Raw genomic sequence first — 25,410 nt, forward strand, 5'->3', positions numbered from 1 at the left:
TTGTGGTGGTGGTAGTGGGGTGCATGCCATTCGCTGTAGGTCAACAAATCTCTACGTATTGAGTCTCCAGGTATGGGCAAAGTGGAGCAGCATAAACAAGATCTGTATCTGAAGTGGTTCTTATGGTTGTGGTGTTTTTTTTGTCACTGAAAGGCAGATCAGATCCCTCGGTTGATTTCCCAGGTTGTTGTTGTTGTTGTTGTTGTCCTCGCTTTTACCCTTTGCGGCGGACGGTAGGTCTAACCGACTGAACGCTACTGCGAGGGAGAGGTGCGTTTACCCGAACCACCAATCAACGCGCAGGATTCCGCGCGCTACCAAGTTGTCGACCGTGATGCTCATACCATAGTTCCAGTGCTATTATATTTTGCAATTTGCATAACCCCAGATTTCCGTAATTTTTCAAAAACAAATACCAAATGTATTATCGCAGATAAATCCTTTATTTTTTATTACTTTATAACCAGTTTGATTTGTTGGAAAAAAAAAATTACAAAATACAACATACAACAACTACTACTAAATTATCAAAAATAAAAAAGAATCTAAATAGTTGGACCAGCAGCTTTCACTTCTTCTGTAGCTTGATCAGCATACTTGGCAAAGTTCTCGTTGAACTTGGCAGCAAGGGCTGAAAGATCGTCTTTGGCAACTGTAGGGTTCAAGACCTCGCTTGGAACACCGGGACAGGCTTTTGGAACCTTCAAGTTGAAAGTGCCAAAGGTCTCGTACTCCTGCTTGGCCAATTCGCCCGAGTGGATAGCGTCCAAAATGGCTCTGGTGTACTTCAATGGGCATCTCTTGCCTCCTTTAGCAGCCGATTGGCCAACCCAACCCGTGTTCAACAACCAGGCATTGGCCTTGTGCTGGTCAATCTTGTCCGACAATTGCTGAGCATACTTCATTGGGTGCAACACCAAGAATGGTTGGCCAAAACATGCACTGAAGGCTGGAGTAGGCTCGGTGATGCCCATCTCGGTACCAGCCATCTTGGAGGTGTAACCCGAGATAAAGTGGTACATAACCTGGTCATTGGTCAACTTCGACACTGGTGGAAGAACACCTGAAGCGTCGCATGTAAGAAGAATGATATTCTTTGGGTGGCTGTCAGCCAAGGATGGAATCTTGGCCGAAGGGATAAAGCTGATGGGGTAAGCACAACGAGTGTTTTCGGTGATGCTCGAGTCTTCGTAGTCGACAACCTTGGTTTCTGGATTGTAAACAACATTTTCTAAAATGGCACCAAAACGAATCGAGTTGAAAATCTCGGGTTCGCTTTGAGCAGAAAGGTCGAGACACTTGGCGTAACAACCACCTTCAATGTTGAAGACACCGTGGTCGGACCAACAGTGCTCGTCGTCACCAATCAACTTTCTGTTTGGGTCAGCAGACAAAGTGGTTTTACCGGTACCGGACAAACCGAAAAACAAGGTAACGTCTCCCTTTTCAACACCTTGGTTGGCCGAGGAATGCAAAGTCAACACTTGGTGCTTGATGGGCATCAAGTAAAACATAACGGTAAAGATACCCTTTTTCATTTCACCGGCATATTCCGTTCCCAAAATCACCATCTCCATATCTTTAAAGTTGATTTCCACCGAGGTAGACGAGGTCATACCTTTGGTGTGGACATTGGCTGGGAACTGGCCGGCATTGTAAATGGTAAAGTCGGGCTCACCGAAATTGGCCAATTCTTCATCGGTGGGCTTGATCAACATGTTGGTCATGAACAAGGCGTGGTAGGCACGAGCGCAAATGACTCTCACCTTGATTCTATAACGGGGATCAGCGCCGGCAAAAGCGTCAACAACAAACAACTTTTCCCTGGTTCTCAAGTAGTCCAAAGCTCTCGATCTCGAGATTTTCCACGTCAACTCGTCAACTTGCTTGTTAACGGGTCCCCACCAGATATTCTGCGACGACGTCTCTTCGTCCACAATCCTCTTGTCCTTGGGCGATCTACCAGTCTTTTTACCAGAGTAGGCCATCAACGCACCGGTGGACGAGATGGTGGTGCCCTTCTCCAACAAACCATCCTCGTAAAGAGTTGGAGGAGGCGCATTGTGGCGGATAATGGTCTCGGGGATGAGGTTCAACTTCTTGACCAAAGGGTCTGGGGTCGACTTGATCGAAGGGTGGCCTTCGAAATTGATGGTACTCTCAACAGCTGCAGGCGACATGGCGATGTTATTAGTAGTTACTTTTGTTTGCTTCTTTCGTGATGAAAAATCAAAGGGAGAATAGAACGAATAATTGAAATTGAAATTGGAATCGGAACTGAAAAGGAAATGAAAAAAAAGGGAATCGGAAAAACGCCTGAAAGAGACGGGGAATCTAGAGGATATTTATAATGAACCATGAGGGAATTTTTTTTTTTCTTTTTTAAATATAATCCCACTTCCATTAATCCACCGCTGACGGGGAGGTCCTGGTTGAAACTTTCTCGGGCTGGTGTGTATGTGCCTCCTATAGCGAGAGAGGGAGCACGAGAAGCAGGAAAGCGGTTAAAAGTGAAAGCACATGAAATATTATATGCCGTTGCTGGGAAACACACAACCAACCCATATAACCCATGCAATCCATGCAACCAACTCATACAACAACCCTCCCCCAACATAATAAATGAATGAATAAAAAAAAAATCGTTCAATCTAAAAGCAGAGACAGCGTGCGTGTCAGCAAACCTGCTCCGTTATGTAGAGACTTAACCCACCACTACCGCCCCCCCCCCTTCTCCCAGCAAAACCCAAGCTCCCATATACCTATAGGCACGCAAATACCAGCTGTTTTTTCTATTTCTATTTCTGTTTCTATTTCTGTTTCTAGATCTGTGGGTTGCTTGCGTGATTACTATTACATTATGCTACATCATACCATCTTTCTTTCTTTCTTTGTTCTTCTTCTTCTGCTCCCCTACCGCGAACGCCATTGTCGGCCACATGTTAGAACCCCCAGTTGACCATCTCTTTCCCGTCACCTTTTTTCCTCCCTTGTTGCAAATCCAATCTGGTTTGGGTTTTTTGACAATCAGCAGAAGCTCCCGAAGTTCCTTCACTACACTTTGAAATGGAAAAAATATGGGGTAAAAACAACTTGGTAGCCGCCGCCGCGTGGAGGGAGAACTATTTTCCTTTCTTCCGACATTCTCCGTAGGCTCGCGCCCGGGCGCGACAGAGCTAAACAAGCCTCGTTCTCTGCCGTGCACTTTGCAGTGTTCAGAGAGTAAAAACCCGGTAGTCTCGGCTGCTGGGGCGGGCTAGCTGGGTACTTGACACGGAGACCAGTCCCTTGTCTACCCACCAATCACCTTCTCTTCCCCTTTCCCCCCGCCCCCAGCCAGCTTCTTCAAACTGGATATCTCTTTTCCTCTTGCTAGTGGTGCTGGCAACTTCCCACGGCGATTATCATCAAATATCAAAAGGGAAAAAGTTTATTACGATTTTTTCCGATCGATTTCATCCGCAGCAGCAGAAGAAAAAAACCCCACCCATCGCTTCTGCTATAGTCTAGAGTATGGGCAGAAGGGTACATTGTATTATGTGCTGTGTGTGTGTGTGTCGGTACGCTTTGCAGTTCCCGTGCGGGTAAAAAATTGGGTTGCTTCCCCTCAGTTGTGCGTGGGTTTTTTTTTTTCGTATAGTGTGACAAGGGGAACGGGTGACGGGTGGGTGCTAAGAATAACCCATCCCAGTTGGTAATTCCGGGACCTGTGAAATGGAAGAGAACCCCGGTTTCTAGATGTGCTCAACAATGTGGGAGTGGGAGTGGGAGCAGGAGAAATACGGCTATTCGCAAACCCTTTCATCTCGGTGTGTGTATTTTACTTCTCTGTAGTTCCAGGAGGGGAGAAAGAAGGGAGTGGGGGGATGTTGGTTGTGTTTATTGACAGGGGAAGGAATTGGAACGGATATTTGAAAATGGGTAAAGATTTCACATAGTGGTGGTAGCAGTGAAAGGAACCGCTCGTGTGCTGCTTAACTTTGAATTTACGCAACATTGAAAAAGCCTGCAACTGCGAGATAGCGCTTCTGCTTTCACGCCTTTGACTAGGGGCAGCAGGACTCCTTATACTGTTTTGCAGACTATATTTCAGCTCTAGAACAGTCCCCTAGGGGTTAAATGTCCCCCCTGCAGTTGTTGGCACGTAGTTTTCCAATTGAGTTTGCGCTTCTTGTCCCACACTGCAGTTGGTATGTTGAAGCACGTGACCTGCTGATTTACTTTCCTTTCAAGTTGCAGCACGTGACCTGATGATTTGCTTTCCTTTCCCCCCCCCTTCCCCCCCCTGGACTGTAGAGTGGATGAAAACACCGGTGGTTTGGTTAATAAAGGATGACGCGCAACGTTAATTATATATAAAAAACTATTTGTAACCACCATCACATAAACACACATATATGCATTCACGGTTGGCGTTGCCTGTCATGCTATTTTTTCCATTTTCCTGTCATAATAATCATAATAACTCCTCCAAATGTGGAAGCCGATGTCTTCAAGACTCGTCAACGACTTTTCCTCCTTCACATCAATCATAAGACACTGCATGACGTCCTCATTGGCATTCTTCAAAAAGGTGATGGCACTGCAGATTAACCCGTATTTGAAAATGTCCATCAAGTTTGAATACAGCTGATCTATCATGGGGGCAATTATCCCCCCAACCAACGGTAGTTCCTCTTGCTCTCTCATCTCGACACACTGGTCGATAAATGGATAGTATTTCGAGAACTTTGACTTGTTGGTAAACAAGATGATGCTGCCAATGACCCCCTGGGTATTGGGCTCGAGCGCGATAATGATCTTGACTTCGTTCGGAGTGCGAAACTGGAGCGACTCCACGGCACAGTGATAATAACTTCTATACTCCGGCGAGCGCTTGATTAAGCTTTGCAACTGCTCGGTATTATTGCAAATGTCAAACCGCACGCCCACAATCATCAACTCCTTGAGAATCCTCGAGGGAACCTGCCATGTATCAAGATTGTTCAACAACATGATGTGCTTCTTGGCCGACATCTCCTTGCCCCAGCCAATATTGCTACTCATCGTCTCGATCTTGGCGCTTTTATTACCGGGGAATATCAATAGTGGGAACGAGGAACCAAATCGAATCTCTCGACACTGCTTCTCTTTAGTCAAGTACCGCACTGCCCGCGCGTTCAAGTTCTTGCCGATACTTTGAGCTCGCTTGGATTTCTCAACAATGATGTAAACAATGTGGCCAATCGGCGCCTCGACCCACGTTAGCACCACCCCATACAAAATGTTCAACGAAGAGTTCCGCACAACAAAGTGCTTTTGATCAGATGTGGCTAACAACGCATGCAACCGCTTATAAAACTGCCGGTCGAGGTATTCATTAGTGTCACTGCCATCGGGTTCGTACTCGTCTCGCCATAGTTTCACCAAGCTTGCAAAATCCCGCTTGAGATCAAACTCGTCAACCAACCATCGTCGTTTAAACTGTTTCGAGTTTTCACCTTCACTCAGCTGTCTCTCTCTAGGTGTGTTCTCTTTGCGTTCTCCCGGAATGCACCCTTCGGCTTCGAAATCGCCCATTAGCAATCCAACAACTTTGCCCAAGGCTTCATTTGTATAGTCATAACAGCAGAGATAGGCACTGCCAATCTTCAGGTCATTTAAAAAATCATACGGCGACAGCGTGGCAATCACAATCATGGGCTTCCTCGATGCATTACTAGAAGGATTGGCCCCGCAAAGCATCGAAACGTACTTCACAAGCCCAATCTGGTACATGTTCCGCGAGGCTTCACTGGTAAACACAATGACCACTTTGGCCTTTTCAATCAACTGCTCGTGGAGTTTGGTAAGTCCGTTGGCAGTATAAGTTGTATGAAGCACCCTAAACGACTTTCCTTTGTTATTGTTATTGTGGTTATTGTTGTCGCTACTATTTTTATTGTTGCTGTTGCTGGGGTGGTTAGACAACATCATCCCAAACCCTTGAAACACTTCTTCCCCGGCAAACAAAGTCGTCGAAGACGCCAGGCGCCATTTGATTGGACTCAACAACGGGCTCAACACTAGTATCGACTCGTTTTCCTCGTTTTGGAAATGGCGCGAAAGAGGCAACACATTGTTGAAATCGCGAACTAGGGTGATGGATTTCTGGTAGGCAAGATCAGCAAGCGCCTGGTGCTTCTTCCACGTCTCCGGATGCAGGTTCTTGAACAAGACGGGGTCTTGCTTGGCCGACGCGGCCCCCTGCGGGAATATCTCTGTCCATTTGGGTAACCGTTTTTGAAGAGTCTCGATTCGCTTGAAACTCGCTGTGATCATTTCATCTTCCAAGTTCCCATTCAAGACCCCCTTTTTGATCGCCTCAATGGCTTCATCCTGTAACCGAGGATCATGGCACACCATGACCAAATCGCACCCGGCATTAATAGCTAGAATGACCCCTTGTCCCAACCCTATCGAATGGTACAACGCCTCCATCTCCAAGCACTCGCTAATGACAACCCCGTCAAATTTAAACTTTCGCCGAAGCAAATGGTTTATAATCAAGGGCGAGAGGCACGCATGGGTCTCGTCTGGACTTATATTCGGCACTCCGCAGCCAGCAACGCTGACCCCGTCAATCAAACCTTTTTCAATGAGAAATTCAAACGGCACCGTGTTGAACTGCTTGACTTGAGCCAAGGTGTCGCCAATCATGGGCAACTCCAACAAGGAGTCCACGGTTGCGTTCCCGATCCCGGGGAAATGCTTACCCACCGTGAACAACCCGCCATCTTTCAAGCCTCTGGCGCATGCCAGGCCATACGTCTTCACTTCCTCTAGCGTGGTGCCAAAGCTCCGCACCCCGACCAATTGATGGGACAACTTTGTAACCACATCCAACACGGGCCCCAAGATGATGGAAAACCCAATCGTCTTCAACTCCACCGCGACGGCTTTGGAGACCTCGTACACCAAGTGCGGGTCGCCCGTGGCCGCGAGCGCCATTGCCCCCGGCGACTGCGTCAAAAACTCGGGGTCAAACAACGAGTTGATGAGCCCGCCTTCTTCGTCGATGGCAAACATGATGGGATGCTTGTACTTCCCCTGCGTGAACGCTATATACTGGAGGTCGTTGATCAACTTCATCGTCTGCTCGACACTCACGGCGTTTTTCCGCGATAGTATCATCGTCGACACATGCTGCTCGACAATCAAGTGGTACGCCTGCGGCGTCACTTTTGTTCCCTCGAATCCACCACATAGTAGCTGTCCCGCGTGCTTCTCCATCACTCTGGCCTACGAACCTTGTGTGTGTGTCTCACTGGAAAAGCCGTCCTAATGGTAAGCGTTTACCCTACAGTGATGGCAATAAGTACCCTCGATATACCAACGGAAGAAAAAAAAATTATTCTTGCACCAGAAAGTAAAGGGCGGCAAAATCAACTTATTGGTTCACTTGAAAGCTAAAGTATGTGTTTCTGTCGCCACTGCTTGATGCAGACGATATGATTTCAACTAATTGCCCTTGGACCTTTGGACTGGGGGATGCATAAACCAAGGGGATCGGACAGTATGCGGTTCCTGGTAACACTGGTTATGGCCCAAATCCCCTTCTTCCCCCACTGGTTTCTCCCTCGCAGAAAAGCTACGCGTAAAAAAAAAAAACAAACAAATAAAATAAAGGATGGAAAGAGTACGGGAAACAATAATAATGTTAGGTTTAGGCTTGACACATTTCCGCTTGTCAATTTCGCCCCGAATACGCTAGCCATGGGTATTCCCGAGCTATGGGAGGTGTTGAGGCCTGCGTTTGACGAGAGGATTCCCCTTGAAAAGCTTGTCGACCAGTTTGTTCGGGATCTAGGGCGCACGCCGAGAGTGGCCATTGATGGATACATGTTTATGTTTCAGTCGGACCACGGGTCGATAGTGGCTCAGGACAAGAAGTCGATATTGATCCAGAATTTCATGTCCAAGGTTCTTGCGCTTATCGGGTTGAACGTTTCAGTTCTCGTGGTGTTTGATGGCGTTATGAAGCCGGACAAGTCCGGGAGTGGGCCCGCGTTGAACTATGAGGAGGAGTTGGTCAAGTTTGAGCGTCGCAGCGACTTTGCCGAGCAGAACCCGTTTGTAGAGGAGTTGAAGGAGGTCTTGCTCGTGAACAGGGTCGAGTACTTCCAAGCGGCAGGAGAAGCCGAGGCCCAGTGTGCGTTTATCCAGAAGCTTGGGATCGTCGATTACGTCATTTCCAACGACGTCGACACCTTGGTCTTTGGAGCCACGAGGATTCTTCGCAACTTCAACAGGTTTGCCGAGGACACGGCTCTGTCGCCCGTGAAGAAGCAAGGCGCGGTCAGGAGCAAGTATTACGTGACGCCAGTAGACATGGCCAAAGTGGAAAAAGTAACGGGCTTGTCCGAGGAACGCTTGGTCTTTCTTGCGTCGATGCGAGGCGGCGACTACTCGTCGGGGGTTGACAAAATCGGCATCATAAATGCCAAAAACATGGCTTTGTGCGGTACTTCGAAAGCACTCTACTACCATCGCCAGAAAACAAAGATTGAATTGAAACAAGTGAAAAAACCTTGCTTGCTGCTTCCTCCTCCTGATTTTGCCATTGAGCTTTGCAGGTGCTTCAAGTCGAGCAAAGAAAGAAAGCAACAGTCGGTGCTACTACGACCGTGGGAGAGCAGAAGACGCGAGTGCGAGCGGCGACAGATGCTTGCCGCGTATTTGCTCAAGCTAAATCTGCATTTGCAGGGCCCCAATCGAGACATCTTTGGCAGAAATGTGACGATAAAGGAACCGATCAAGATCGATGAGTATTTCACGTTGCTCTACATGTTTCCCTTTGTCCGACCGCAGTTGCCCATTTTCTTGCCCGACACGCTTAGCTCGGGCGAGCTTGCTACAAACACTTTGCTCGATATAGACTCCAGGGAAGCTGTCCGTCGCTGCAGCATGGTTAGCAATATCAATCTCAACGGTAACGACACCCACAAGGTCATGGCGCAAACACACTTTTTTGTCCCCGCTACTTATTGCTGGCAAATGCGATACGTCGCATTCAAACTTTTGTCAAGCGAAACCTCGATTCGGATCAACAAGGACAAAATCGAGGACGATTTGCAAAAATTGATGCTCAAGTTTAATCCGGGGCTTTTATTCAACAGATTTCCCGAGTCGAGCGAGGCAAGAAGGCGCCAGCGGTCTCCAGAGAAAAATGACGACAGCGACAGCGCGCTGGATCTGTTGTGGGTGCCGAGATCGTTGATGGAGCTATTCTACCCTCGACTTGTGGCAGTCTATGACCAAAAGAAGAAAGATGACGCTTATTTTGGCAAACGCAAATGCTCTTTGCGACAGACTACTTTGGACATGTTGGAAAACTCACCGACAAAGAAGCAGAAAAACCGCAATTCGGAATTCAACATAAAGGGCAAAGAGGCTAGATTTGAACCTGTCCCGTTCAAGTCTGTACCGGAACTAAGGGCGATGAAGCTGCTGCCCAAGAAACCTGTGCGCCGCTCGTCTCCTAAAAAGAAGAAAGAGCCCGCACTCGGTCAACAAAGACTCGACATGTTCCTCAAGCCCCGGATGGAAAAGGTCAAGGAGCGGGTCTTTATTGATATCACAAACACCTTGGACAGGGACGAGGACAGCCCATTCATAGACCTCACACTGGACTGAATGTGGCATCGTTTTTTTGAATTCAGTTTTTTTTTTTTTCTTGTCTCTTGGTCTCTTCCTAATATCTATTTGAAAGTTTTAGAATGTGTGTGAAACCCTCTAGCCCAAACTTTTGTGCATGAATTTACAAAGAGATGTTTGTCTCAAAAAGCTCAACCTCTTGAAAATAGTTTGTATCAGGCTAAGTCAGTTTTTTGATTCGGTACTTTAACGAAGCATGGGTGGAACAAAAATTGTGCGGGGAATGTAAATAAGCTTCCCGGTGGGTCAATGGCTGCAAAAAAAAAAAAAAATTATGCTGTAAAGCCCCACGCGGGACTCGAACCCGCAACCTTTCGATTACTACCTCAATAAGAGTCGAATGCTCTAGCCGATTGAGCTAGCAGGGCTTTTTAGTTATCACGTGGAAGCACATTTCACACAGTATCTGCTGCTACATCTACACACTTGCAACAGATCTGATTATGACGACTTTGTTGCCATTAATGGTCCTCCCCTTCTGTAATTAGATCTCAGCATGTTCAAAGCTCTGGGGATTTTGGAAGTTGTCGTGTGATCGTGTGACCCGTTGAGAGAGGGGGAAGAGAGAGAGATTTTGCTCCATTTTTCGTGCAAAAAATTCTAGCTTACATCTATGGAACAGCTTTGACATGGAGGTTCTCACAAGCTGACCTACTCGAAGTCGAAGATAGTGGGATCTTCTTTCCTTCCCCCCCCGCCCGCTTCACTTTGGTTGCTTGAATAACAGCAGCATCTTTTCGCAAAGCTGAAAGTGTCGGTTCTCTATAAAATTGCTGCAATGAATATACGAAAATTGGTGGTAGCCCTGGTAAAAAAAAAGGGCTCACCATCGATACAGTTTGGCGGCGTTTAAAATAGTGAAAAATAAAACATACAGTCCACCTGGATCCAACCTTTTTTTTTTATTTGCTATCCATTAAACCCAGCCCAAGTTAGCTTGCTTTATAATGTCTGGGGACGATGCAGAATTTACGGGAAATTTGGGCTACAACGGACTCGACTCGTCTTTAAACTATTTCACCTATCCACCTGACATTTCCACTATTGCCAATTCAGATTTGGCAGTCATTTTCAAATCCTTGACCAAGAAAGACCCGAAAACTAAAGAAAAATCGCTAAATGACTTATTGGCTAAACTCAAGGAGAGCAGTGAGAGCTTGGACGAAAACTCAGTCATCTGCTGGATCAAACTATACCCTAAACTCGCCATCGATAACGCAAAAGTTGTACGGGCTTTAGCTCATCAGATACAGGGCTCTTTTTTGAAAAACTTGGGAGGCAAAGGATTCAGCAAGTATTTGAAAAGCTCAATGCCCACATGGCTAATGGGTGTGTACGACTCAGACAAGACGGTGTCGTCGAGCGCATACAATTCGCTTTTGGAAAACTTTCAGGGCGATCTGGCGAAGCTCGAGAAAGCTTGGCACTTGTTTCAAGATCCGATCTTGAACTTGGTGGGCAGCGTGATTGTCGTGGAGCAGCCGGAAACATTAACGGACCCAAGGTATACCAACGAGTCCGAGATCCAGCTCAAATACGACAGGGTCTTGTCCAATTCTATAGCTTTACTTTTAAAAGTGATCAATGAGGATGCATCACCAGGGCTTATCGAGAAGATCTTGCTACTGGAGACAATCTGGAGTAAGCTCAACTCGTGTCTCAAGGGCGAGACAATGAATCTCAACTTGTTCCGCTCCATATTGACGCTAGTTTTGGCATTGTTTTCGGAGAACAGAAATAACCCAGCAATGCCGGAGAATGTCGCCAAACAGGAGGCCTTGTACAAACTCGTTTCCAAATCCATCCTCAAGGTGAAGTTTAGTGACAAAGTGCAGCCAATCATTTACTCCTCGGTTGTATGGCCCTTTTGGAAAGCACTTGTTGAACTTACATCTTTTGGATGTCGAAACGGATATAAAAAAAACTTGTGGAACTACTCAAGCAAGGCTGCGAAAAAGCTCTGCGAATACGTGCAGCTAGGTGCATGCGATCTGGAGTTGAGCTATTACGAGTTGGTGACACTGCTACTATCCATCATCAAAACACACAATATCGACGTGGTTGATTTTTCGGACTCCGAGCTGCTTGAGTTTTACGTCAACACTTTATTGGCCCAGTTTAAGCGGGTTCGGGAAGCGTTTAAGCCTGCTTGTTTTGACGCGGTGATGCAAACAACAGAATTGTTTGACGTCAAGAACCAACTGCTTTTCAACGAAATACTCGAAACGGCCATGCAGGGTTATTCAACCTATCGAATTCAAACAAACAAGGAGAAATTCCTCAATGTCTTGAAAGAAAGTCGAAGCCTTGAACAGTTAAAAGGTGCTGCAACGGTTTTGGAAAAACAGGTTGAAAGTAAGTTGTCGACTTGCGATGAAAAGAAAATCACCGCCTACTTTGAATTTCTACAAGCTCTCGGCTTCAGCTCTTCCATCAAGAATATTGTATCCTTTGTCATTCAAGAATACGAAGATGAAGACAAAGGTGAAGATGGAGAAAGGATTGGCATTCCGCCGGTGACAAAGGTCATAAGCGTCTACCTCGACTTTGCAACGGCGTTGCCGTCCAAAGTTGAAATGTTTATATCAAGATTACCGCAAGTGGTTGGCCAAGATCCCTCAGGAAACTCGGTGCTATTGTTACGGAAAATCAAGAAAAAGGCTTTGCTTAAGGACAACGACGAAACTGCAAAAAAACTTATAAACGAGTCATTTGCAAACCTTGAACTCAACCAGCCATCGATGATAGATACATTTATAAAAAGATTGGACATTGAAATTGACAAAGACTCTTACCCGCAGATATACGCTTATGTTTGTGACACTTCATCCGGTGACGTTGATGCTGAGCAAATTGAAAAAATCCTCAAAGCGGGCGACGGAGCAATCATGCAAAATATGATTTCGAATCTCAGTGCAAACAATCATGGTGCTTTTATTGACAGCGTCACGAGGCTTCAAAAGATTGACGCGGTTGCAAATTTGGGCATAGAGAAGGTGATTGCCCTGGCGTGGCAAAACGTGGACACGCTGAAACGCTTTTTGATCTCATTGAGAACTCACGACAAGGAAATCTACGAGCAGTCAATGCTTCAATATTTGAGCTCATGCACATTGCACACAAACCTTGATGGGCTCGTTGATTTGGTCAAAGAAGGACCAATCCCTTATGACCTTCTTCGGGACTCACTCAAATCCATCATCAACCAGTTGAACCCGTTTGAGATTGCAATTTCCAATTCCTTAGCGCTGGCGGTTTATTTGGTTTCTCCAGGCACTGGTTCTTTCAAAGTCGAAGGAGTCGTCTTGGCAAAGTTCATAGTGCTGTTGCTGAAGAAGAAGAAAAACACAGATGAAGCAAATTGGCAAGCTTTGGTTTCCACGGCTTGCGAGTATGTGTCTGACTTTCTTTTCACTCAAAAGTTGAGTGGTGCAGATGAGGCAGTTTTGTTTGACATTATCAGCAATCAGACAACTGAACCATCATCGTCATCATCATCATCATCAACTACTACCACCACTTTGGAAAAAATTGCCGAGTCATTGACTAGCACTGATGACCGCGAATCAATTTTCTTTCAGAGCCGTGGCGATGACCTTTTTGCGTTTTATGCTGCCCGTTGTCTAGCTAAATTGGTCGAGCTGGCTTGTGAAACGACTTCAGAATCATCTTTTGAAAATAATATAAATGTCAACTACCAGCAACTCAGCAAGCAGCCACTACAATTCATTGCTTTCATCACGGGAATCAACAACTTTTTGGCGTCTCCTAAACTCGACCGAATTAGGAATTATGTATTTTCAGAATTGCTAGCTATTAAAAAGGACGAGGATATCCTCTCAAAGGGGCTAAAATGGGTAACGATGCTCCTCCCATTTCTCAACTTTGAGTCAAAGTCAGATTTGTTCCCCGGTATCAAGTTGAGCATGGTGTTGAACCAAATGAACGACTGGTTTGATTCCTCCATCGCGTATGACGTTGAGTTCATTGCAATTAGAGTCCAGGTTGTGAGATTTTTGGGAGCACTTGCATCTAATCAGCAGCAGAGTTTGCCCGATGCGTATTTTGAATTGACCGACAGGTTGATTGACGAAAACCTCGAGATGGCTGGCGACAGGTTGGATTTGGCGTACTACACTTTAAAGTTTTACCATAGTATGTTGAAGTCTGAATCACCAATTGCGAGACAGGACCACCTGAAGCTACTTGAATTTTTTGTGAATTTCCAACACTTCGACACCCAGGTGCTTCTGTTGGTTGAACAAGTTCTCGAAAGAGCAATGCTCGAGTCCAAATTCTCCATCCCGGAGCTACTTCCGTATGAAAATGCCTTGTTCAAGATATTGGCAAATACAAGGTCGGAAACTGCATTACGACTCAGCGCTTTTTACCTTTCCCAGATTCTCGAACACAACAAGCAAGAGTTTGTTATCGAGTTTGCACTTTCCAAAGAAGAAGGGAAAAAGGCCACCATGCCTCCTCTATTAACAGATATAGCCAGCGAGTTTAAAGTTGACGATGATATCGACATACTACGCTATTTATTGACCTGGTTTTTGATTGCCATCTTTTTTAAAGACGTGACGGTCACCATTAGGAACGACTATTTGAACGAATTGGTCTCAACCAAAAACTTGCAAACCTTTTTGTACTATGTATTTGATCACGTGGAAATGAACCAACAATTCTTGTCGACGTTGTCGGTTGATCTGATTGCAGACAATGTTTCCAGTGCACAGGAGTTTGAGCAATTGGCGACAGATTTCAAATTGCTTGCATTATTTATATATTTCCGATGCCTCCAATATTGTGGATTCCAAGTCCAGATGTGGTATCGCGAGATTAGAGACAAGCAGTTGCAAATGAAGGTGGAAAGAATCACCACCAAATACTTGTCCCCGACATTGATCAAGGCCATTTTGGAAGAAGTAGAAAATGACAAGGGCAAGATCCAAGGAAAAGAAGACAACTTGTCGATCAAGGTGAATCGCGTTTCGAACGAGATCAAGACCACCTACATTGTCGACGAGCAGAAACTCGAAATGGTTATCAAGGTTCCTAGACTATACCCTTTGGAAAACGTGGTGATTGAAGGACCAGCGAGAGTTGGAGTGAAGGAGAACAAATGGAAAGCATGGCTATTGGCGTCGCAAAAGATAATCTCGCTTTCCAATGGATCAATCATTGATGCAATCGAGCTATTTTGCAAGAATATCAACTTGAATTTTTCAGGATTTGAAGAATGTGCCATCTGTTACTCCATCTTGCATCAGGACTTGTCCTTGCCTTCCAAGACATGCCAAACGTGCAACAATAAATTCCACGCTGCTTGCTTGTACAAGTGGTTTAAAAGTTCTGGAAACTCCACATGTCCACTTTGCCGTACCGCATTCAATTTCAAGTATAGAAACTAGCACACTCGTACGCACAGACACAAACTTACACACACAATCATATATATGTACGTATCAAGTAGAGCGTTTTCATCTCCGCTGCGTAAATGTCGAATCTCGTACACTTGCGTTCGCCCAAGGTGCTCTCGTTGACGGCATTGGCTTTGAGCTCCTTTTAACATCACCAGAATCAACTTCATCCCGTTGATGCACAGGCAACGGTTCCTTAGTGCGCGCGTCTCTCCAAGGATACAAGACCTGGCCAAACCAAAAATGTTGAATCACAGGAAACTTGCCAAACACCTCAACCATGTACATCTTCATCAACCCCTGTCTCACTTTCTTCCACAGCAACACATTCGCGTGGATGTCGCTGATCACGGGACTATGTTCATGGAAAGGCCCGCTTTTCAACTTGAAGATAAATGCCACGGCATTAGTGTATAGATTACTTGACTTGTACATGGTCAAATTCAGGCTGCTCAACGCGGTGCGCACCAGCGGCACTTGTCCAGTTGGATCATCGCAGAATTGCGACGCACCCAAGATGTATATCAAGTGGAAATGGTCATCTAGGCCCCATACACCATGCGAACCCGCGGGCTCTAAATTGTACACCGTGATTAATCGACGTGCCAAGTCGTAGTATCGCGCAAACATCATGAGTAGCTCTTCCCCCGTTGGGTGGATGATGTTTGAGCGCATTAAGCCGGCTAGAAACGCAAAGAATGAGAGTTCGTGTCCCGTGCCGTAGTCTAATCGCATGGCGGAGCCGAATGCGTTGGCGAGGTAGTAGTTGGTCTCGATGGTGATCTCGGGTGACGATGTGGGGATTTGCGACACGGAGGATGAGATTATTGGATGGGCTTTCTCGTGCCATGTTCGGAATGCGACGTTGCCGAATCGCGTGGGTCCTTGCACTGGTGGACATTCGTCGATTAGCTTGTTTAAGCGGTGGAGGATGCTGAGGATCTTGACGACTATGGGCGAGGGATGCCCCAGGTGCTGATCAAGGGAGCTAGTGTCTGCTTGTTGTTGAAGGGGTAATGACGGTGGAGGAGAAGAAGGAGGAGGTGGTGGTGGTTGCTGAATTTCATGCTGTGATTTGGGGTCCTTACTTCGTGTTATGAGGGATATATCGAGTGTGTTTGGCGGAACTTCCTTGCCTTGGACCAAGAGCACAATTTCTTGTAGCGATTGTTGTAAATTGTGAAATGCAATGGTCTTTTCGAAAATAGCGAGGTCTGACAGGTCAAATATCTTTTTCGACGGCTCCAGTGGATTGCTCATGCTCATGCTCATGCTGTTGCTGTTGCTGTTGCTAGTGAAGTTGCGGTGCTTCCGATGGGAGAGTAGCGGAGTTTTTACATATGTCTCTTGGAGGTCAAGAAGCCGCGCCGTAGTATCGATTGATTCTCTCCGGATTTCGGGTGATTTAAAATTGTCACTTTGGTGGAAGGAGAACCCTCAAAAACAAAAAAAAGAGCACAACGGCATACCTTCAGAGTTCGAAATACCAACCTCAAAGATTCTGAATGGTTGAGTGAAGGATAGTCTGAGATTGTTAAAAGTAGCGGGATTAGAGATGTTTGTAAATGAATAATGCATTACTTGAAAAGTGTCAGCTATGGTTCCTGAAGGGCGAGAAGGAGAGATGTTCTCAACGAACATCTCAACTGGTGATTTTCTTGTAGAAATCAATTACATCTTGGGAAGTTTTGACCTTATCTGCGCTGAATCCCTTCACTTCCAAATGGTCCTTACTGACAGCTCGCGATAAAGCGACGTAGGCTTGACCAAACTCGAATATTCTCGCCAAGTCAATCTTCACGCGCGGCAAGGTTTGGCCCTGCGATTTATGGATCGACATTGCCCAGGCCAATATCAACGGCAATTGCTCTCGGTAGGGCTTCTCAGCGCCGCTTCTCAGTGAAACATCGATGGGGAAATCTTGCCGCTGAACAAGTTTGGCTTCGTATCTGCCATTGAAATTGAAATTCACCACGGGAAGTAGCTTCTCCGTTGTTTCCTGTATCGCAATCTGAACTAGAGCCTCGAATTTCGGTTTCCTGCTATCGGGGATCTTTTCAATGATTTTCAAATCCAGTTCGCTCCATTCATCAGTGTGCCCAATCTTCTTGCGCAATAGCCGCAACTCGCCCAACATTTGCGCATCGTCAACGTCCAATTCATCGTAGAGACTCAAAATCTTGAAAAATAACCCTTGGGTAGTGAAAAATAAAACGGTTCCCAACGATCCATTCACCAACTCGTCATCTATGTTTTTAATGTTCATCACCTGGGCTCCTTCCTTTAAACTCAACTCCTCCTCGCACATTAACTGGTTGAATTGATCTCTATAATTTTCGTTTGCAGCATAGTCTATAGCTTTGAAATGGACAGTCTCCCCCGGTAACCGTTGCATTCGGCGGTTATTTGATCTAGCCACGTCGTCTTTACGAGGATATAGTTCCGTTGGTTCGATGCCATCGGTGTATTCAACACTTCTGCTCAAGCTTTTAAACTTGTTTACAATGGTGGTGGTCAACTCGCCCAATCTCAAGGCATTCAACATATCAATTAGTTCAGTGTCGCCCTTTTGTCTGAAAACTTGTTTGAGCACAATGGTTTTTTCAATTACCTTGATCCAGGCGTTGGCTTGAAAACACAACTTTGGCTTGACATTTGCCTTGCCCACCGGTGGCAATTGGAAAAAATCGCCCGAGCAAACTATTTGAATCCCACCAAATGGCTTATTGTTGCGACGCACACGTCTCGCCACTTCTTCCAACTTGTCAAATAGGTCGCCACTAATCATGGATATCTCATCGATGATCAATACTTGCAACTGCTGCCATTTTCTTAACTTTTGACTCACCAGTTCTATTCTCTTTACCAATACATCTACAGGCTGGTTACCCATGGCGATTTCCAAGAATTTGAAAATGGTTTGTCCTTGGATATTGCACGCGGCCATTCCAGTTGGGGCAGTGACACCAACGTTGTCTCTATATTTCATTTTGAACTGCTTGACCAATTCTCGAAGAACAACCGACTTTCCAGTACCGGCACTTCCCGTGTAGAAGATGTTTAGCTTGCGGTTGACCGCAGCGTCTATCACATCGAGCTGTTCGTCACTTAGATAGGTATCTTGACTAAGATGTGTCGAAGCAGCATCTACCGTTTGCTGCTTTTCTTGTGTTCTTTGTAGTTTCCTTGCTAGACCGTCAAAGTCGGCATTCTCTAAAAAGTCGCTGGCGGTTCTTTTGGCGAAAGATGCACTTCTAGCTTCGTTTAGCTGTGAAGGGCTCTTGTCATTCAACGTTGAGACATTGATCAGACGAGATGAATTTTTTTTTTCCTGCAAAATTGCGGGCAGTATTTGGCCCCTTCTATGCAGCAGCAGCAGCAGCAGCAGCAGCAAGACTCGATTCAACGCTATGCTTTTGAAGTTCAGCATTTCGATGCTGGTGTCTACAGAGGAATTGGCCATGTCGTCTTCGTCTTCAAAGCCAGCATTGTCGTCATCGGTGGCTGTGCTGAGAAAAGACCCTTGCCTGTCTAGCTTAGCTGTACTTTTCTTGATGATCGGTGGCGGTATTTCAAAGCTCCGCAATCGATTTGGATTTGAAAAGAACCGTTCTATGCTCGCCTGCCCTTTTGCCCTTGCAGTCTCCTTCCTAGCCATCTTCCTTTCCTTTTTGATTGAAACCTTGACACCTGACAACAGCTGTTCAACCCCGTGGACCGTGTGGTGAAATGAGAGGGGGGGATGGGTAATTTGGCTGCCATGTTGGCAGCCAAAAAAGACGCGTCTGTTGGGCCCACTGAATAAAAAACGGAGGGGACACTTGGTAGCGCCAGGAAAGCGCGACAGCTAGCCTATGCTACCAAATGTCACCAAGAGGTGATGGTGGATGTACATTTGGTAGCGCCGAGCGAGAGCGAAAAAGAGGGAGCAACGGCTAGTCGGCGCTACCAAATGTCACCAAACGCCCAAAGAAGGAGGGTTAGGAAAGGGCAGAAGGAGCAAAAAGCCACTTGACCAGCGAGGCACACGATGAAAGGATATCTAGAATAAGACTCTGCTTCTTGCAAGAAAGAGGAGTATAGAGAGAAGTGGTTTTCTCGTACTCTCCGTCTCAGTCTTTGTCTTAGTCTCAGTCTTAGTCTTGGTCTCAGTAGTACTATCCCTAAAATTGTCCTGTGATAATTTCGGTCGCAGCTATCAACACACCTTTTATCTTCTTGTTTACCTTTGTAGAACCTAGCGAGGGGCTTCGAGAGAGAGCGGCAGATCAAATAAATACAGGCGACAGCAGCACAAGAGACCATGAAAGGGCTGTGGTCTTATCTACAACAAACAGCAGCAACAACAGTAGGAACAGTACCCGCCTAGTGCCAGTACACACACCTACACACGGCCGCTAGACTTGCACTGTTGGACAGAAGCAGGCTTTCCAAAGAGTTGAAGCAAAAAAAAAAAAAAACAAGAAGATCAACTTGACTACAACCACAACGTGACGTGTTTTTTTTTTGTTACTGTGGGAGTTTTCTAGCCGTCAGTCGCCTTGGGAAGTGTAGAGTTGTCCACCTTTCAGCTTTCAGACTTTAGCCTTCAGACTTTAGCCTTCAGACTTCAGCTTTCGGGTTTCAGCTTTCAGACTTCAGCTTTCAGACTTTAGCTTTCAGCTTTCAGTTTCAGCTTTCAGACTTCAGCTTTCGAGCTCTTTTTGCAACAGCTTTTGCCACCTGGTTTCGTCCGTTGAACTGCATGAATGATTTCGGTTTCACACCTCAACACAAGCCTAATACTATACCAACCCGCCTCCTAACTTTCAAACGAACTCAGTTTCTTTAACCAAAAGGATCTCGCCAATTCCCACCACCACGAAGTTTACATTCTTTTTTATTTTTAATTTTTATTTTTTTTTTTTTGGGAGTTTCAGTCCATTTGCTTAATGGTGAAAACCAATTCCAATTCTTTGCATGTAACAACGGCGTATGTGCCAAAAGAACCGATTTCAAACTTCAATCTCACTTCGATAATCAGAGGCAAGGTGCCAGATCACCAAACTGTCGACCTTTTATTCGAAAAGTTGTTGTCGGTGCGAGCTTTTTCAGATGAGGCGGTCTATACGTTGAGAAACCAATCCTATGAAAGAAAATGGGAACTTATACTACGGGAAAATGAAACCAACAGTAATTTCGACTTGGACCGTTTGTTCCTACAAACTCACTTGAAATACCCCTCACAAATGCATACTTATATCATGGCAAACAATAACAGCACGGATATCTTTTTGCCAAGCTCTCTTCCTCAGTTGGAAAAAAATGCTTCCAGCAACCAGGAACTGGAGAAGCTGGAATCGATATTCTCCATCGACTCCAAAAAATCCCATTTTTCAATGAGCAATATCGAAAAAACGCCAAAAGAAGGCACTCCAGAATGGTTTGTCTCGCGCATTTTGGCGGGAAAATTGACTTTGAAAGATTTGAAAAAACTCGAAAAGAGACTCAATAATGAAGTGGCTAGTGACGACAAGTATCTGGATTGGAGACAGAAATTTCTCTTGTCCCAGGGAGAAACTGCATTGGCCGTTATTTTATCGAAAATAAGCAAAAAAAGCATCAAGTCGAACGAAGAGTTTGATAAAGAATATCTCTTGGTACAATGTCTCAAATACATCATTGACTATAAGCACGAGGGGGAAGAAGAAGAACGACAAGAAGAAGAAGGAATTGAAGTAAATGAAGTTGTAGACGCCAATGCCACTGACATTTTGAAAAATAAAACTATCCTCATCAATGCGCTTGTCTACTCAATCATGTCGCCGAAAATTGTGACAAGAACAATTGTTACTGAAGTGTTGATTACACTCATGATTGACCGACCGGACGAGGTTTACCATGTCATTTTGACTCAGTTTCGAAATTTGCAAAATGTACTGATGATAAGCCTGCGATTTCAAGCTTGGCTCGCTAGTTTTGAAGCAACTCTTCCACAAACCTCCCGGGGCAAGGCTTTTGCTCATTTAAAGAACTATATAATAATCACCTTGGTTCTCATCAACTGCATTGTGGAATTGGCCGGCTCGGTGAAACGACGCATGTCTGTTCGACTAGAGCTCAACGATGCCAACATTCTACGCATTTTCGATAAAATCAAACTGTTTGATAACGACCGAATACGAGGCCAGCTCGAAAGATATAATAGTTATGCCGCTGATGATCGGGAGCTTTTGCTTGCAGAAAAGAAGGAAAAATTGGAATCGGATTCGCAATCGGAAACGCGAGGTTGCAGTATTGAAACCTGCTCTGAAGAATCGTCGAGCTTTGCTGATCATCATCATCGTCATAATCATCATCATCATTATCATGAAGGTTACAAGGAGGTTGAGGTTGAAGTTGAAGAAACCAAAAGTCGTATCCCTGAAGATGCAAAGGTCATTTTAAGAAGCAGTCCACGAAAGTCAAATAGCACTCATTCGGGTGGTTTCGAAGCGGCACAAGAGAATATCAAACTCAATCCAAGCAATCAAAACAATCCAAGCTATTCAAGCAATGCAGGCAATGCAAGCAATGCGGGCAAGTCAAGCAAGTCAAGGACTGGTGCACGAGGTTCGTCGACCACCACCACCAAAGTGGATACTCTTGAAAAACGACAAGATTTGAGCACCAAAATACAAAGTGTCTTGTCAAAGTTGGTGCGCTTGGAAAAATCGTCGCCATCAAACTCCAGCAGCGGCAACATGGGCCAAGCAACGCTTCTAGTTGACTGTTTGTTGGACCAACTAAGCAACACCGTTGGCAAGACAACAATACCAGACCAAATTTCGAGTATGACTATTCAACGGTTGATAGACGGGTTGGCTTCGGAAATGGTTGCGCGCAATGCCATTGCAGAGATGCGTGATCAACGCAAAGAATTGCAGAGGCTCAAGGAAGCAAACCGATCACTTAAAAAAGCATTGAAGGAAAGTGTAACAGCAGCAAAAGCAGCAGCGGCAGCGGCAGCGGCAGCAGCAGCAACAACAACAACAACAACAACAACATCGAAGGAACTGGCGCCCGAAAATGCACTGCAAACCGAAACGATAGCCCAGCAAAGTAAGCAAATCTCGCTATTGCAGAGGCAAATTAAAGGGTTGGAACAAGAAAAGAATAAAATGGCTCGCAATAGAGGAATATATCATCTGTTTGAAGATGCAAACGACACTCGAGCTCAACAAGAGTCTGCTATCGGGAAGCGAGGTGTTTTGGCAAATGTCCCGTCAAATGAGTCCTTGCCTGTTTATGCCAACGCGAGCTACGCCAAGTTGAATGATTCGCAGGCCAGTTCAATAAAGCGACTGTCAACCCCTCCCGGACTATTTGCCAAACTCGCCTCGGCCCCTTCAAGTGACCAAGGCAGAGGAACTTTCCAAAGTGGAAACTCTTTTGAAGCTTTCTCGCACTCGTGTTCTTCAAAAGGTAGAGCAGGAGCAGAAGCGGAAGCGGCATCAACCGCACGCGACAATATTCTCGCAGGTCCACCGTTTTCAAATAGTCATTCTACAAGCACACTATCCCTTGAGCAGCAGGCTGCTCATTCTATTCTACTGACAACTTTTAAAAGTCATACTCAACGACATGATGCAACGATCCCAGTGGAAGATTCAACTCTTTTGGTTGGTTCTTATCCAGAAGGGCGACCATTTTTGTCACAGAACCAAACTCCGGAGCGGACGCTCAGTCAGTTTAGCATCGATTCATATCACCTGTCGAGTCGGACATTGAACCCGGATTTACCACCACCGTTACTCACCCACGCCGCAAACAGTACAACAAGTGGAATTTATCCAACTCCGCTGCTTGCACCTCCTGTGCACCTGTCGTTCTCTGATCAGTCGGCCCTTGCTAGTGATAACAATAATTTAACTTTGAATGCCCATTCGGTAATATTACCACGCATACCACCGCCTTCGATATTGATGACTAATTCAAAAGCCACATCCGTAATTGGACCAGCGCCACCAGCAGCCCCTCCGTTGCCCCTTAAGTTGGATACAACCTTGAAGGCTCCACCAGCACCAGCACCAGCACCAGCAGCACCAGCAGCACCACCAGCACCAGCACCAGCACCGGCACCACCAGCACCAATACCTCCACCACCACCACCGTTGCCACCTTCATTGTCCACGCCGTCGTCAGTTCCTTTACCACCGCCGTTACCCCCGCCGTTTCCGTTACCGTTACTGTTACCATTACCGTCATCGTCACACGGCACTCCAGTAGCTCCGCCTCTACCACCTTCTTTCCCACTCCCTAACAGCGGCCTGACTCGTCCCGCATCGCAAAAGGCAGCAGCGGTTATCGAATCACCCGCGGTGGAGCTGATGTCTTGTATAAGGCCAAAGGCCAGGATGAAACAGATACATTGGAACAAAATCAATGACGTTGAAAATACTTTTTGGGTGGACATTGAAGAGGAGCTGCTAACGGAAAAGCTTCTTGAAAATGGCATCTACGACGAAGTGGAAAGAATCTTTGCAGCCAGCGTTTCCACTATCAAAAAGAGATCTGATTTGAATGCTAACAATAATAGTATACAAAGAGACGTGAAAGAAGCGGTGCCAAAAGTGAGCATTTTATCCCGTGACCTCGCGCAGCAATTTGGCATCAATCTACACATGTTTGCAGGCGACTCGGAAGAAAAATTTGTGCTCAAGGTTTTGAAATGTTCGCCCGAGGTGATGGAAAACTCTAGTGTCATTGAGTTTTTCAACTCTGAGCAGCTCAATGAGATTAGCGATAGCTTAGCAAAGAGGTTCTTGCCATATGCTTCTGATCCAAGAAGCACAGAAAAGCCCAAGAAGGATCCTAATGAATTGGAGCGAGCCGATCGAATATTTTTGGAGCTATGCATCAATCTCCGGCACTATTGGAAGGCAAGATCGAAAGCTCTACTTTTCATTCAAACATTTGAGAAGGATGAGCACGATCTTCAGCTGGCGTTGAAAAGCATAGACCAGTGTGTCGAGCATTTGAAAAGCTGCGAGAATTTGCGAAAGGTGCTCGGGATCATCAAGCTTATTGGGAATTTTATGAATGAGCATTCGAAGCAAGCGTCAGGGTTCAAGCTCGACACCTTGCAGAGACTAAAGTTTATGAAGGATGAAGTCAACTCCTTGAGCTTTTTGCACCACTTGGAGAAGATTGTGCGGCAAACTTTCCCCGAGTACAGTTCCTTTGTGGATGAATTGAGCAGTCTCAACGAAGTCCAAAACATCTCGTTGGAGCAATTGGAGGCAGACTGCAATGAGATGACAAAGTCGGTAAAGATCATCACCGACGCGATTGAAAAGGGCAAGCTCAGCCGACCCAATGACTTGCACGCGAGCGACCGTATCCTTGCTGTTGTTGACTCCCCCATGAAGAAGGCGCAAAGCAAAAGCTGTGCGTTGCAATCCCACTTGAAAGAAACAATGCTGGAATTCAACTCGTTAATGGTCTTTTTTGGCGAAAACCCCGATGCAGGAGGGGGCAAGGACTCCTTTTTTTTAAAGATTATGACCTTTGTGGCGGAGTTCAAAAAGGCACACGTGGAGAACATCCAGTTGGAAGAAGAGCAGAAGGTTTATGAAAATCGGAAAAAGAAGATTGAAGAGAAGCTCATGAGCAAACCAAACTCGTCCAAGGACAGTTTAAACTCGGAGGATCTCGACAAAAACATCGCGGACTCCCTCGATGAGTCCTCTGCGGTGATTGACTTGTTGTTGGAAAAATTGAGGTCGGATGCGTTCAAAAGGCACAGGACAAAGAGGAAGGAACCACAAGCTCCAACACGAGTGCTGACAGGGGAAGAATTGACGAAAACTGCAAACTTGGACACGCGCGAGATGAAGGAGTACGAGAGCGTGAATACTTTGAAAAGAAGGTTAACGGCAAGAAAGAGGACTGCGGATGCACTGGCTATTCAAAGTAATTCTGGCGTACTGCGTGCTGAGGCAATGTTGCATCATCTTAGAAAGGAGGCAGGAGAAGAAGACGAAGGAGGAGATCTGGCTTTACTTCCAGATTAACGCTGCGGAAGTAAACCGTAGAGATAGCTAAACGGCTGAACAAATCTCGAAGTTCGGAAGCAGTCAAAACCCCTTCTCCCCTTCCACCCCCCCAAAGCAAAGAATGAGAGTTTATTGCATGTATATATATCCATGCTAAGGTTTGCAAAGTAGCCTATTCAATTTTATGTCACGTGATACATGTCAACCCGAAATGAATCATCATCTCGATTGCTTACGTAATGGCTGCTGCGAATAATTTTTTTTTCTTTTTTCCTTTACCTCTGCAGAGTTAGGGA

At 45.7% G+C, this 25,410-nt stretch overlaps 7 protein-coding genes across 7 annotated transcripts; 3 read left to right on the forward strand and 4 right to left on the reverse strand. All coding sequences in view use genetic code 12, as the record gives it.

Annotated features, from left to right (window-relative positions):
• Positions 1-545: 545 nt before the first annotated feature.
• On the reverse strand, positions 546-2,180 carry LODBEIA_P10350 (uncharacterized protein; the record flags this gene model as incomplete). Its single annotated transcript, XM_066970879.1, has 1 exon — positions 546-2,180. One exon carries the CDS (start codon positions 2,178-2,180, stop codon positions 546-548), a length of 1,635 nt encoding a protein of 544 aa, XP_066827973.1.
• A 2,242-nt stretch (positions 2,181-4,422) lies between these two features.
• LODBEIA_P10360 (uncharacterized protein) lies at positions 4,423-7,251 on the reverse strand (the record flags this gene model as incomplete). The annotated part of the gene is made up of 1 exon (XM_066970880.1): positions 4,423-7,251. One exon carries the CDS (start codon positions 7,249-7,251, stop codon positions 4,423-4,425), a length of 2,829 nt encoding a protein of 942 aa, XP_066827974.1.
• A 483-nt stretch (positions 7,252-7,734) lies between these two features.
• On the forward strand, positions 7,735-9,654 carry LODBEIA_P10370 (uncharacterized protein; the record flags this gene model as incomplete). The annotated part of the gene is made up of 1 exon (XM_066970881.1): positions 7,735-9,654. The coding sequence occupies one exon, from the start codon at positions 7,735-7,737 to the stop codon at positions 9,652-9,654; it is 1,920 nt and encodes a 639-aa protein (XP_066827975.1).
• A 968-nt stretch (positions 9,655-10,622) lies between these two features.
• LODBEIA_P10380 (uncharacterized protein) lies at positions 10,623-15,089 on the forward strand (the record flags this gene model as incomplete). Its single annotated transcript, XM_066970882.1, has 1 exon — positions 10,623-15,089. One exon carries the CDS (start codon positions 10,623-10,625, stop codon positions 15,087-15,089), a length of 4,467 nt encoding a protein of 1,488 aa, XP_066827976.1.
• A 69-nt stretch (positions 15,090-15,158) lies between these two features.
• LODBEIA_P10390 (uncharacterized protein) lies at positions 15,159-16,370 on the reverse strand (the record flags this gene model as incomplete). Its single annotated transcript, XM_066970883.1, has 1 exon — positions 15,159-16,370. One exon carries the CDS (start codon positions 16,368-16,370, stop codon positions 15,159-15,161), a length of 1,212 nt encoding a protein of 403 aa, XP_066827977.1.
• A 370-nt stretch (positions 16,371-16,740) lies between these two features.
• LODBEIA_P10400 (uncharacterized protein) lies at positions 16,741-18,756 on the reverse strand (the record flags this gene model as incomplete). The annotated part of the gene is made up of 1 exon (XM_066970885.1): positions 16,741-18,756. One exon carries the CDS (start codon positions 18,754-18,756, stop codon positions 16,741-16,743), a length of 2,016 nt encoding a protein of 671 aa, XP_066827978.1.
• Positions 18,757-20,029: 1,273 nt separating this feature from the next.
• On the forward strand, positions 20,030-25,132 carry LODBEIA_P10410 (uncharacterized protein; the record flags this gene model as incomplete). Its single annotated transcript, XM_066970886.1, has 1 exon — positions 20,030-25,132. The coding sequence occupies one exon, from the start codon at positions 20,030-20,032 to the stop codon at positions 25,130-25,132; it is 5,103 nt and encodes a 1,700-aa protein (XP_066827979.1).
• Between the last annotated feature and the right edge of the window lie 278 nt (positions 25,133-25,410).

This window comes from Lodderomyces beijingensis (assembly GCF_963989305.1).
Source record: "Lodderomyces beijingensis strain CBS 14171 genome assembly, chromosome: 1".
NCBI classification, from domain to species: Eukaryota; Fungi; Ascomycota; class Pichiomycetes; order Serinales; family Debaryomycetaceae; genus Lodderomyces; species Lodderomyces beijingensis.